This window comes from Pinus tabuliformis, chromosome 5_2, assembly GCF_031772625.1.
Source record: "Pinus tabuliformis cultivar Carrire ecotype Pingquan chromosome 5_2, CPIR1, whole genome shotgun sequence".
NCBI classification, from domain to species: Eukaryota; Viridiplantae; Streptophyta; class Pinopsida; order Pinales; family Pinaceae; genus Pinus; species Pinus tabuliformis.
In genome coordinates, this window is record NC_142306.1 from 851812813 (window position 1) to 851827203 (window position 14391).

At 39.7% G+C, this 14391-nt stretch overlaps 1 protein-coding gene and 1 pseudogene across 3 annotated transcripts in view; both read right to left on the reverse strand.

The window, feature by feature from the left end:
- Positions 1-2849: 2849 nt before the first annotated feature.
- Positions 2850-14391, reverse strand: part of LOC149161982 (protein GID8 homolog) — a 60096-nt gene continuing 48554 nt past the window's right edge. For all 3 annotated transcript variants that reach the window (XM_089437109.1, XM_089437107.1, XM_089437108.1), the window contains exons 5-6: positions 3420-3576; positions 2850-3261 (exon numbers count right to left, since the gene is read on the reverse strand). In XM_089437109.1, the coding sequence (XP_089293235.1) occupies positions 3140-3261; positions 3420-3576 (279 nt within the window). In that variant the 3' untranslated portion in view covers positions 2850-3139. The remainder of the gene's footprint in view (positions 3262-3419; positions 3577-14391) is intronic.
- Positions 3491-8558, reverse strand: LOC149161983 (endoplasmin homolog pseudogene; annotated as a pseudogene).

The window sequence follows — 14391 nt, forward strand, 5'->3', positions numbered from 1 at the left end:
TATATGATAATGTTATTATGTTATTTCGCTGATCTGGAAAAAGCATGTACTGGCAATGCCTTGCTTCACCTATCTTACAATCACAAAACTAATGCCATAATAAAACTATCGCCCAAGAAAATTATCAAATAAAAATGTTTTTGGCAAGCATTATTTCCTCAATATAAAAGACCAACTATAAATCAACCGCTGTACCTGCTGCGGTAATCTTAAACCCAGACTGAAACTAGAACAGAAGGCAACAATAAAGAACAGATTTAGCTACGATTTTAAGATGATAACTACTACATCACCACTTTTTCAACCATCGAGGCACCATATCAAATCAATACATCATACAACAGCAACTAATATCCACCTGGCCAGCTATATACTCAAAACATAGATAGGTACACTTCTCTATATTTGCGTTTTAGTTGATTAATTTCTGACTATTCGGTTCCATATGATGTTCACTGCTTGTGATAATCTTGTTTCACAATAAACATGTATACGATGATGTTATTACATTATTTCCCTGATCCGGTAAAAGTATGCACTGGCAATGCCCTGCTTTACCCATCTTTATAGTCACAAGACTAATGTTATTACATTATTTCCCTGATCCGGTAAAAAGTATGCACTGGCAATGCCCTGCTTTACCCATCTTATAGTCACAAGACTAATGCTATAATAAAGCTTTAGCCAAACAAAATTATCAAATAATAATATCTTTGGTGAGCATTCTTTTATTCAATGAAAGGCCAACTAAACGCCACAACAAAGATTGGATTAACCATAATTTGCATAGTACTGAAACATCCAATAAAACATGACTAGGGTTTTAATATTTGAAAAACCAGGCTTGGGTTGGAACAACAGAAATTATTCTACCTGTTAAAATTGGCAACTAGGGCCAAACTCTATGTGGGCCATCTTATTAATGGCAGCTGACATTTTTCTTGGATCCCTCTCATCGAGAGGTGTAGGATTGATCTAAAGATCATCTGATTCCAATAAGTGTTCATGGAGATATGAATTTATTTGTGTTATGGGACAATTCATCAAGGTCAGCCAGCGACCAAATAAACCCCTCGTGCTCTACGTTTTTGTATAAATAAAGGTGCCTTGTATCATTTAAGAACACAACTCTCATGATCTCCCTCTCTCCACTTGTTTTGGGTTTGTCTTCTCTCAAGGAAGACGCAGTGGAGAGGGTCCTCTAAAAGAGCCCTAGATGCAGTCATTTAGGAGAGCCCTAGCCACAGTCTTGGAGGAGATCTGGCCGCAGATCTAAGAAGCCCTAGCTGCAGTCAATAGTTCTAATGCACAGCAAAGGGAACCCTAATTGGCAGCAAAGGGAAGGCTCTAATCCACAACAAAGGGAGCCCTAATCCGCAACAAAGGGAAGGCTCTAATCCGCAGCAAAGGGAACCCTAATCCGCAGCAAAGGGAGCCCTAACCGCAGCAAAGGGAAGGCCCTTATCCGTAGCTAACAGGAGCCCTAAACCACTGTCAAGAGGAAGCCCTAAACTGCTGTCAAGAGGAGCCCTGAGCCTTAGCCGCAGCATAAAAAGGACTTCATCTGCAGCAGAAAAGACCTTATCATAGCATGAAGCAACGTGGGCATGGACAGCAGCAAGGCAGGGAAGCCGCAGTCACAAGGAGGAGAGATTCAGCGCTGTATATGTATGCGTTTGAGAGCACGTAAGTGTCGTTAGCTTGCCCGAGTTCATGAGGAAAGAAACGTTGTTGTTTGCGTATCATTTGGGAAGGCGGAGTGCTACAGCTAGCTGTTGTGCTAGGCTGCAAGCCAGACTTCACAGCTGAGGTTGTGTCAAGGACTGTCAAGCGTGGACAGCACCTTAAAAGGGCAGCGTGGCATGAAGGAAAGCTCTTAAAGATAAACTGCGGTCCTAAAACTCCTAACTGTGTCGTAGCCCTAACCTGAACACAGTCATAACAGCAATGGGCAGCAATACATATGATCAGTATTGCTAGACATAGGTGTTGCAATGGGACAGCATGGCAATGATGAGGTATTATAGCATGCATGGTAAAACATGATGCAACATGGAACAGTTGCAAGCATGAAGAATCATGGACAGCAGCAGCATGGTAAAGCATGGACAGCTGCAAATAGAGTGTTGTATGGGACAGCAGTATAGTACTTGATGCAGCTAGGACACAAAGCAGCAATGGTGCAGCAAGCACATGGGCATAGCATGGTGCAGCCATAGCACTAGGTAAACACTGGGACAGCAGCAGCATGAGGTCTAGTGTTGTGATGATGGGTGCAGCACGGTGAAGTGCGGCGTATGGAAGAGATGCAGCACATGATAGGTGAATGAATCACCTTGGAGAATCAGTTGAAGCAGCATGTCTTCAACTGATCTCATGTAGAGATAATATATTAGTCGAAGTATTGACTTTTGTTCTAAATGTACTATCTCTTTCTCTCTCTCTCTGCTGAATTATTGAAGAACATATAAGAAGAATTGATCAAGGGTTTCCCCACATTGTGGTTTGTCCCTGGCTAGTGCCACATCTTGTGTCCTCTTCTCTTGGTTTGTCTTTTGCGATTTATGTTTATGTTCTATCTGCAGTTTACTTTAATGCTGATGTGATTGCTAAAGATATTGAGCTAACTGTGAAAATTGAAATAAATTGATCTAAGCATAGAACATACCTAAACTTAACAATACCAAAATAGTATCTAGGCATCTAAGCATGAAATAAAACCATTTCAAAACTAGTCTTGCATTAACTTATCATATTACACATTTCAGAACAAATTTTAGAATCAATTGCATCCTAACATTACAGTTGAGTGTGTAAACCAGGATAAAGATTTGTAAGGCATTCAAAAGTGAGCTGAAATTTAATCCATCTATTCAACTGGAAGCTTGTTCTATTTATGAATGATTTAAACAACTTAATATATCATATTCAGTCTACAATATTTCAAACATAAATGAAGTGGCGCCTTTAGAGTTCATTTACATAGTTCAAACACTTGATAACAGCTCTCTGACACTTTGAACTCTAAGAAGTGATTCTGAAATCACAAACTACGAAAATATTAGAGAAGATGAAACAAATCATAAGAAGATAAAAAGCTTCAAGGTAACAATAAATAAGATCAGTTCAAGCCAGCAGGTCAAAGGACAGGGTCCTCAAGGGTTGCATTTACAAAATCAGTAATATGGGGATAAGAAGCTTTCTCATCGAGCTGGTTTTGAGCCCAGATCAACATTTTTAGAAGACTTGGAAGCTTAGGATCTGCAAAATGTTCCACAGTAAATGAGTCACTATAAAAGAGCCAAAGTGGAGACCACAATGTCACAACCTTGCAGTAAATCCCTCAAAATTGTAAACGGACACAAATTTGCAGGGAAAGATGACATAAAATGAGCAACCCTTCAAATAAACAAATATACCTTTCTCATGACTTTGACTGGTTAAAATTGCAGCATTCAATTCACTGGCTGTCTTTTGACGCTGGGAGATGTCTAAAAATTCTCCGAAGGGGCTAGTTGATGGATCTTCAAAGGCCAACAAAGCAACTGTACGTTCCACTTCCTCTAGAAAGACACGCTAACAGCACAGCATAATATAGTTGAGAATAGAACCAATCAAGACAAAATATAAGTAGAAAGATCATAGTGAAAATATGGAACCTAGATTTAAGCACACTTCCCTATTCTGGAGAGGTTGAACTAAAGAAAAGATTACTGTCATAGAACATTGTCAATTCTACCAGTCTGTACAGCTCCGAAATGTATACAGAAAGAATGAAATACAGTTCAACAAACTAGAACAAAAATAGAAAAGGTGAAGAGCTTCAGCTATAATACTGATACAAAGTTAACAGAAGTTCCTTATCAAGGAGGAGACAAGAAACATAACTTAAAAGCAAATATGGCATAGGTTGTAAGATAATGGACAGCATTCCTCTGTTCAATTACAACAGGGAGATCTCACTCCGGTCACTCAAGACAGTGTAGTGTATCATCTTAGAGTTAGCTTATCACTGGTTGTTGATCATTTGGTTAGTTCATGCCAGCAGGTTCCCAATTTGAATCCCTCTAGGTGAAGTGCACTAGATTATGCAGACGTATTTACTAGAGATGCCATCCACAACTATGGAGAAGCATCCTTGGGTTTCCAACTTTCCAAGCAAATGTTTTACATCGAGAAAAAATGTATTATATTTTAATAAGTTTAAGTTATACCATAGTCACAAATTATAAATAATGTCCAGTTATAATGTGATTTTATGGAACATTGTCTCCCTTTATGTATCAGCACTCCCAATATCAAACAATCAGAAATTATCTCACATTTCTCTCTTCTATATTGCAAGTATTCTTCCATGACAAAATAATTTGTCATGAATTGAGAGTATGATGGGCTGCAGGATATGACAAATCAATTAGTCATGAATTGAGATGCAGGAGTAGACAGTTACAACAGAAAGACAGAATCCAGCAAAGACGGAATCTATAGGAACCTGACAATGTAAACTAAAAGTAAATTTAAAATTTAAAATTTAAAATTTTGAGGTTGCAGAATATTATAAAAAAATTATCGGTGCTTGATGATTCTGAAAGTAAGGGGTCATATGTCACTAGGAGCCACTGGGACATATCCATGAGCAGCATGGTGGAAAGCGACTGTGACAGTATTTTAGAGAAGACCAGGAGTGATGGGTGCAACAAGAGGTGTGTGGCAGCAGTATATCATAGTAGGATGGACAGTTGGAGAAGTGACAATATAGATTTGGACTTGTGTTGGAAGCTTGTGGCTCACTTAAGACAGGTCTTGGAAGAATGTGCCAGTTGTAGAAGGCTAGAAGCTAGCCCCACTGCTGTCTTGCTGCCCTTCACCACCTCGCTGCCTCAGGAAATTCCAGCCTTCACTGAAACTTGGTCACTGCCTTCGCTGCCCCAGGAAACTAGGTTTTCTGCTTCAGAAGGATAACTTCTCGGCCCCTAGCTGCCTCAGAAAAATATGTGTCAGCCTTTCATGGCCTCAAGCTATACTCTAGCCTTTTGCTGACTCAGAAAGATAGACTTCAGCCTTTGCTGCCTCGGAACGATGAACTCCAGACAGAATTTGGTCACTTGTGGCAAGAGAAGTGGAAAGATTGGCTAGGGTGCAATCTTTCACCACCGAAACCAATCAGAGAAAGGGGTCTTAAAACCCTCCAAGAGCCTCAGCCCAAAATCAAAAAGAAAAACAATCCTGAATGGTCATAATGACTCTCTTCCCTTGTATAGTTTTTCTTTGGGGCTTTTCCCTCCTAAATTCAAATTTTAGTAACTTGCAAATTTCCCTCCATTTCCTCCAATTTAATTTTTATTATCTAATGTTACCTAAATAACATTAAAAAATAATAATTCCCCCTTTTGAAATGACTATAACCTACAGGGTTAGATAGCCTACTACATCCTTCCTTGGGCAATTAATTCAGAGAGGCCATTACAGTCCCCAGTTCCCAACATTACTTGTCCTCAAGTAATTGCAGAATTGGGTGCTGCAATATCTGTTCCCCTTCTCACATGGCATCCTCCTTTCCCTTCTCACGTGGCATCCTCCTTTCCCTTATCCTTCCACGTGAAAGTTAGCTCTTTGAAAGAATCTTTGATTTCCTTGTCCTTTGTATCTTTCCCAAGCTTAAGGCCTTCTTTTGAAACATTCTGAAATTTCTTGTCCTCGTAATCCATTAAGTACTGCATTAAGTACTCATCGACTGGGTCTGTGAAGAAGATAACCTTGTAGTTTTTCTTCTTTAATTTCTCAAGGAATGGGGACTTCTCCAATTGCTCCTTGCTAGATCCAGTGATGTAATATATGTCTTTCTGGCCCGGTTTCATTCTTGATATGTATTGGTCCAACGATGCCAGTTTATTGCCAGACTTTGTGCTTTCAAATCTCAGAAGTTTTGCAAGGCGGTTCCTGTTTGATGCATCCTCAATTATTCCAAGCTTTATTGACTTGCCAAACTCATTCCAGAACTTGACATACTTTTTTTTTCAGTATCTGTTTCTGATTCTGACTCAACATCTGTTTTTCCCTTTGCATCTGATTCATCAGGGTCCTCTTCTGCAATTTGATGAATCATATCTAAAGCCTTGCGAATTAGCTTCTTCTTTATTGTCTTCAAACTGTTGTGCTGTTGAAGCATTTCTCGTGATACATTCAGTGGAAAAGTGTCTGAATCTACAATACCCATAAGGAAGCCTAGGTACTTGGGAAGTAATTCTTCAAATTCATCAGAAATGAAAACATGCCTAACATACAACTTGATATTGGCCTTGGCATTGTAGTAACTTTCATAAAGGTCATGGGGAGCCTTTGGCGGAATAAATAGAATGGACTTGAACTCAACATCACCTTCTGCAGTAAGGTGGTTCCATGCTGAAGTTTCTTTCCTCACTAAAATTCTTTGCCATAGAATTGGAAAATTTGGCATATTCTTCATCCGTGTCTTCCTTTGGATTCCAGAGCTAGACTGCCTTGACATCCTTTAGAAGTTCCCACTCATAAGTTGTTTTCTTGATTGTTTTAGTCTTAGACGTGCTTTCAGTTTCCTCACCATCTGATTCTTCTTCATCTGAGGAACTTTCACTCTTTTCATATTCATCACTGGATTCTGATTCTTCATCTGCTGGGACCTCTACATCAACTTCTTTGCTTGCCCAGAGATGGGGAAATTAATGAATTCGGAATATTTCTTTACCAGATCTTTACTCTCATCCAAATATTCACTGGCCTCATCTTTAAGGCACAATCTGAATTCTGTGACACGTCCAAGTAGATATTCACTGGCCTTGTCTTCAAGGTGCAATCTGAACTCCGTGCCACGTCCAAGTGGTTCATTCTCTATATATTTAGCTACCACAAAAGCTCCATCAGCTTTCAGTTCCCATATGTATTGTTTGTCATCATTGTTCTTGCTAATATCTTCCACATGGTCAGCAACTAGGTAGACTGAATAAAATTCGACTCCAAACTGGCCAATGAGGTTCAAATCTCCACCTTTTTGCATTTGCTCCAAGAAGGCTGAAGTTCCAGTTTTGGCAATTGTCCCCAAATTTTTTATGAGATCTTCCTCAGTCATTCCCTATCCCATGATCTCGGATTGAAAGCATCTTTTGTTCTTTATCCAATTTGATCTTTATGTCAAGCCTAGTGTTGTTGCCTTCTCCCAGCACATTCTTGTCTGTGATAGCCAGAAATCTAATTTGAGGCATTGAAGATGAGTTCTCGCAAGATAATATCCTAGTTGCTGTAAAGAGAGATGATGAGGATGTCCATCAGCCTCGAGAACTCTGCCTAAAACTTGAATTTCTGGGCATTGGCCCGCAATACCTTCCAGGAAATAGACTCTGACTCCCTCTATGCAAGATTTGTATCCGTGGAGAATGCCGCAGGAGTGGCTCCACAGATGCCTTCCTCCACATTGGTTCTTAGATGGTGACTGCATTGTGGGATAAATGTGAGAATGATTAGTAACAGAACAGTTGACACCGCCCACTTCCTCATGCTGTCTGCTTGCACAGTCACTTGATCTCACACACTACAAACTAAAGTCCCCATTCTCTTAGCTCATACAGTTCGAGGAGCACCACTGGACATACCACTCAACACTACCTTATTGCCATTTGAGGCACAAAATTCCATCTCCATTACCTAGTAATTCATTGAGAATTCCCATGAGTATAACCATTGTACCCCCAATACAACATGGGTGTCTGCAAGATCCACTACATATTAGTCATCGATAAATGTGTAATTGCCCAGTGTCAAATTCAAGGGTGGAACACTTTGTGTGCATGTCATGTTGCAGCCATCAACCACCAGTGTTAAAGCCCTCAAACTCGTGTGGAAATAATACCTCTCCTTGCCACCAACGCTGCATCGATGAAGTTGTGAGTTTTCCGCCATTGACCAAGGTGGTGACTCATTGTCCTTGTATGACCCCCCTGATCCTGAAGGTGTAGTATCTACAGACTCCAGAGATAGTGGCACTAGCACCACCCTTAATCCTTGTACAAGGCCTCTCATCCCTTTTAGCTTCCTCATGGGACTGCTCCCCCTCTAAACTACTAGGCTCACTACTTGTACTAGCTTGTATCTTCTTCATCGTCATTGTCTGACATCACCTCAATATAGTGGAGCTTTCCCTTGCCCAAGCATTTGTGACCTAGTTCCCATGGTTCCTTGCAACTAAAGCAAAGTTTCTTCCTTCTCAGCTTGCTCCAAGTCTTGTCATCCAACCTGTCCTTCCCAACCCACTCTCTCTGAAATGGCCTCTTATCTCTATTCTTCTAAGTGATGAGTGGTTTGGATGGAAATTTAGCTTTAGGTATTGCATCTTCCATGTCTCGTGTCCTAGTGATGGCATCTTGTAAGGTGGTGGGTTTGAAGGCCTTGACCCAACCACATAGTGGTTCGGCTAAACCTTTTGTGAAGAGCATGATCAACCTTTGTTCAAATATGTTTGTCACCATAACAGCTACTCGCAAAAATTATGAAATGTAAGCATCCAATGTTCTGGTCTGCTTGAGCAATGCTAGCTCCCTAAAGTGTATCTCTAGATCCTTCCTGTCAAATTGATCTATCAACCTTTGTGTGAAGTCCATGTAAGAAGTAATGTTGGAATGTCCCAAGGTGATCAATCCATGGTACCACCATTCATGAGCTTCTCCTTCCAAATGCAAGGTGGCGAATTTGATGGCCTTTGCTTCCAACATTGGGTTAAGTTGGAAGTAAGTGTCTAACTTTTGTACCCAAGACCTTGTTGAATATTTGGATGACCCATCAAAGGATGGGATGGAGAGTTTCCCCACCTTGCATAGAAAATCAAAATTATGTTGTGTGCCCGCATTATGATCCCTAGGCCTACTTTTGTACTTAATGTTACTAAACTTTGTAAAGACCATAGTTGCTCGAACATCCTCTCCTAGAGATGCATATTCTCAAAAATATTATGAAAAATATTCGTTTTGTTCTGGTGGTCCTTGGTTTACTGCTCCCTAACCATCTAAAAACTGGGGTAGAACAGGTCTAGGGGTCCTCCTACTAGTTGCCGATGTGTTAGTTTGTGCAGGGGTTTTAAGAGGACCAATATTATGGTTGTTGATTCCCTCATCATGACTCTGGCTACTTCCACTAGATCCACTAGCATCATTGTTACCCGCATTACTAAGATTTGAGAAAAATTGAGTAAGAATTTGGGCCACCTGTTGTTGCCCTTGTGCCATCTGTTGAACCATCTACTGCTTCCCTCTTGCTAGCTCCTCCAAGATGTCTAAGGGGTTAATCTTTGGTGGTTGTTCTTCCCTATTCAATATGACTGAATCTGTATAATTGTTGGTACCCTTCTTTTCCTAATTGTAATGTTTCCCTATTCCTTCAGGAGCATCTAGAAATCATATACTCACAAGCTAGCAGGATGCACAGCTCTAGTACCACTGTAATATCCCTCTTAGTGAGATTTGTTGATTTTTCAAATAGAAATTGATCTTCTAATCTGATAATTACTTTCCAATGATTTCTTAATCAAGTTCACTTATATCACATATATCGTTAAGCAATTATACATAGAAAATCTCAACAGTAATGCAATAATGATAGTAGGAACATAAAGAGAGCCAAGCACAAAAGAGACACAAATTTACCCTGGGAAAATCCAACCTCGGGAAAAACCCAACAACCTTTTCTTAGGATAAATTGTTAAATTCAGGAAAAGTACAATTTGATTTTTTGTACAAAAATTTGATCAAACAGACCACAAGAATCACACAGGTCAAACTTGGTCAAACAGACAAAATTTGACCTTCCTGCTGCTACCCAAAATTTCGGTCAACCTCAGTCAACAAGCCAAAATTCAACCTCCTGTCGCTGCCCAAAAGATTAAAATCAACCTACCCAAAATTAGGTCAAACTGCCCAAAAACATGCTCAGAAAAAACTTGGTCAAACAATCCATTGTTGCGGCCACATGTGCGAGGTAAGATATTGGTCAATGCTAGTCAAATGCTAGACAAACTTGGTTGGCTCAAAAATTTGAGTTCCTCAGGAAATTTGACTTCTTCCTTGGTCTTCTTTGCAAGTGTGCGAGAGAGAAATCTTGTGTTGTGTGTGAGTGATCAAATGAGGAGATCGATTTCCCTTTTATAATGATTTGGGGTGCCCCAAGTGGTGTGTCCTTATGTTGGGTCCACTTAACTTTGAGGTGCCGATTTGACCAATTTAATTCAGATTTCAAATTTAATCTCTCCTTTTCACAGACTGACTTGTAGTTGGGTAATACTCACAGGATAGCAGGATGCACAACTCTGACACCACTATAATATCCCTCTTAGTGAGATTACCCTTGGGATGCAATTCTATGATAGGGTTCCAATAAACACATGACAATTGTATTTCATAAAAATGTTGCAGTACTCATAAATTTATAAAAACAATGATGATCTTTATTGAATGCACTAGTAAAATAAAGATCTCAAGAAACAGTTGATTCCATAAGCAACCACAATAGGTAGGGCGAATTCAACAAGCAAATAACAAACTTACAAAGATCCACAGTCTCCCAATAGTGATATCATCACAAGCATAGCTTACTAAACTACAGTCAGTCCTGCTCTATCCATCAATAGTTGAAGACACAAATTAGGGCCCTGTATTGGCCTTGTTGCCACAAGATTACACGCTCCGGCCACGTTTGCTACCCTGCATCGTTATTCAGCCTTGCTGCCTCAAACCCTAGTCAGCACTCTGACTTTACCCTTAGATGCTTGCTACCTCTAATTATGGCCCCTTAGGCCCCTCACTACCCTAAACATAGCGTTATGCTAGTTTTTGTTGTAGGCGGCTAGAAACTAGCCCCATCATTGTCTCACTGCCCTTTGTTGACTTAGCCAACCTAATTTGTTACCCTTCACCACCTCGTTGCCTTAGTAAATTAAGTTCCAACCCTCGTTGCCTCAGGAAATTCCATCCTTTGCTAAAATTTGCTTGTTGCCTTCGTTGCCTCAGGAAACTAGGTTGTTGCTTCAGAAAGATAGCCCCTCAACCCCTAGCTGCCTCAAAAACATAGGTCCCAGCATCTCGTTGCCTTAGAAGATATACTCCAGCCTTTCACTACCTCAAAAAGATAGACTTCAACCTTCGCTGCCTCAAAAAGATAGACTTCAACCTTCGCTGCCTCAAAAAGATAGACTTCAACCTTCGCTGCCTCAAAAAGATGAACTCCAACTAGAATTTGGTCACATGTAGCAAGAGAATTGGAAAGATTGGCTAGGGTGGAATCTTTCACCACTGAAACTAATTGGAGAAAGCGGACTTAAACCTCTCCAAGAGCCTCAACCCAAAGTCAACAAGAATAACACTTCTTACTGGTTATGATGACTCTCCTCCCTTTCTTATATAGTTTCTCTTTAGGGCTTTTCCCTCCTAAATTAAAATTTGAGGGATATGCAAATTTCACTCCATTTTCCCCAATTTAATTTGTATTATATAATGTTACCTATGTAGCGTTAAAAATTAAAAAATAATCCTCCCTTTTGAAATGACTATAGCCTACAAGGTTAGATAGGCTACTATGTCATTCCTTGGGCAATTAATTCGAAGAAGACATTATATAAGGAGAGGGAAAAGACACACCATATAGCAACACAAGATTGAGAGAAGCATCTCAATGAGTGTGTTGGGTCTGAAGAAGGGGGCAACAAGAAGTTCCAAAGCAGCCAAGGAGGGTCTAATTAGATGGATCCAATACAATTGTTGTTTGTATTTTACCAGTTGGGCCATTTTCCCAGGAAGGGAGCCCAAATAAGTTCTGAATTTTAAAGAACTATGTTTAGGTAGAATTCGTCATGTCATCTTTTCATAATTGAGATTGGTATATTTTTCTTTCATTGAATTTTTGTGCTAATGAACCTAGCTATGCAATCAAGTAGTAGATTGGTAATCTACTAGGAATTAAGTGTCGGGTGTTAGGTTTGACAGGAATTCTAAAAATATATCTACGCGTTTTAGGATTAAACAAGATCTTTGAATATTCTTAAGTCCCAAGTCGATGAAAACAATGATAAAGATGAGTGGATGAAAGCACTCATGATTCTTACAACAAAGTCAAAAGCTCGTATAGTGACATTGGATGTATATAGAGTAGTGCCAATGAATGCAAAGCAATATGGCTAGTGAATAGATGTAAAGAGGACACAAGGTGCAATTGAAGTGGATCATTCATAGGAGGTGCAATTTATAGGCATGGTTTAGACTCTCTTTCTAAGACCTGGTTTGTAAGTTTTGAAACAATTTGGTACATAGGTGCGGATGAGGACGACTTTTTGAAGCAAAAAACAGCATTCTTTATCTACATTTTTTGTAGACAGGATGAATTTTTCATCCAACATTGACCCCCTTCTAGTTAATGAGTCAATTAGTCAAACAGATGGTTGGTGAGATGACTTGCTCCACATTATCCATGCCAATTACATGTTTTACACTCAACAACGTTACTTCTCTGTTTGCAGTAGATTCAAAATTTGTTGTAGGAAAGCAGATGAGAAAGACCTGTGGTGTGGACAATGTTGAAGTTCTTGACAGCTTCAGAAGGTCTTCTACATAAGATTGATGTCTTAGCTTGTAGAAGATGGTCGTTTGCCTCTTTAGGTGCTTGCTTAGTGGAGTACATGATTTATGACTTCTTTCCTAAGTCTAACTTAGGACAAGTAATAATTAAAGTCAATCAGTTATCATGGACTATTAAGCCAAAGTACTAAGGGTAAATAATAAAATTATTTAAGGGACTTAGATATGATCTCAATCGCTAATCTCAAGTGAGGCGAGAACTAATCTTGGTCGTCAATCACTTAAGAAATTAAAGTTAGGGGTTTGGCTTAATGAAGTTATAAAAGAAGCCTAAAGGAGAGGTGAAGACAAAGGTTTGTAGAAGATGGTTGTTTGCATCTTTAGGTGCTTGCTAGTGGAGTACATGATTTATGACTTCTTTCCTAAGTCTAACTTAGGAAAAGTACAATAATTAAAGTCAATCAGTTATCATGGACTATTAAGCCAAAGTACTTAGGGTAAATAATAAAATTATTTAAGTGACTTAGATATGATCTCAATCGCTGATCTCAAGTGAGGCGAGAACTAATCTTGGTCGTCAATCACTTAAGAGATTAAAGTTAGGGATGTGGCTTAATGAAGTTATAAAAGAAGCCTAATGGAGAGGTGAAGACAAAGGTGAGGACACACAAGTGGAGGAAGCAATTTTCTCTAGAGCAAGAAGCTCAACTAGACCGAAGTGAAGGGAGGAAGACTACAAGGAAATTTCAAAAGTATTTCTAGGAGGCCGAGTTCAAGAAATCAAACAGCCAAGTAGCTGAAGCTCAAAAGAGGTCGAGTTGTGGAGAGGTTAATTTATCCAGTGGGCTAATTTTCTTGAGGTGTATAGGAGTTGTACAAGGAAGAAAGAAGTAGGTCGATTTTCTAGTGGTGGAGGTCGAGTTTCTCCAAGGCCAAATTTTTCACGAGGTCGGGTTTCTCCAAGGCCAAATTTTTCAGGAGGCCAATTTTCTCCAGGGCCAAGTTTTCCAATGGAGGTCGAGCTACACGTTTCAACAATGCATTTTTCTTTGTATTTTTCTCTGTGGGTCTAGGCCCAAATTTTCCTAAGGATTTTTAACGAAGGAAAACTGTTATGGGTGTATACCAGTGTTTTTAGAAACCACCGAGTCGACTCCGACTCGGCCGAGCCGGATCGAGCCAAGGCCTGGTCGGGTCAGGCCAACTCGATGGATGAAACGGAACAGCTGGCCGATTTGTTACCAAGCCGATCACCAACTCGGTCGGCTCAGTCACCCATGCACACGCACGGCCAGCGAGGTCTTTTTGGGGGGGGAATTGGACCCAACAGCCAATTCTAATTTGCTTTAGGGTGATTTTGAAGTCCATTTACCTCTCCCAACCCTATAAAAGCTTCCCAACCCCTCTCATTTCCTCACAGCTATTTCATTGCATTTGTGTGAGAATTTGTGAGGAGTTTGAGAAGAGTTGTGGAGTTTGTTTTTGGAGCAGCAGTGAGGAGCTTCTTGGGCAGCCATTGGAGCAGCATTAAGGAGGCGGTTTGTGCCTAGAGGTATTTTTTTTCACTTCTAAAATTTGTTTTTGCTTATTTATTTTTTTGTGCAAATCTGGAAATTGAAAAGAGTCTTTTTTGTAAAAGAAATGAACATTGAAGCAATGTTATTTTTTTTGTTTTCATTTTCAGATTTTTTCTTTTCATTTCCAAGTCAAAAAATGGCTCCTAGAGTGAAAGATGTTGCTTGGGCATATGCTGAAATGGTTGATAATCAAATGCATTGCAAATTTTGTCATAGAAAAATTAAGG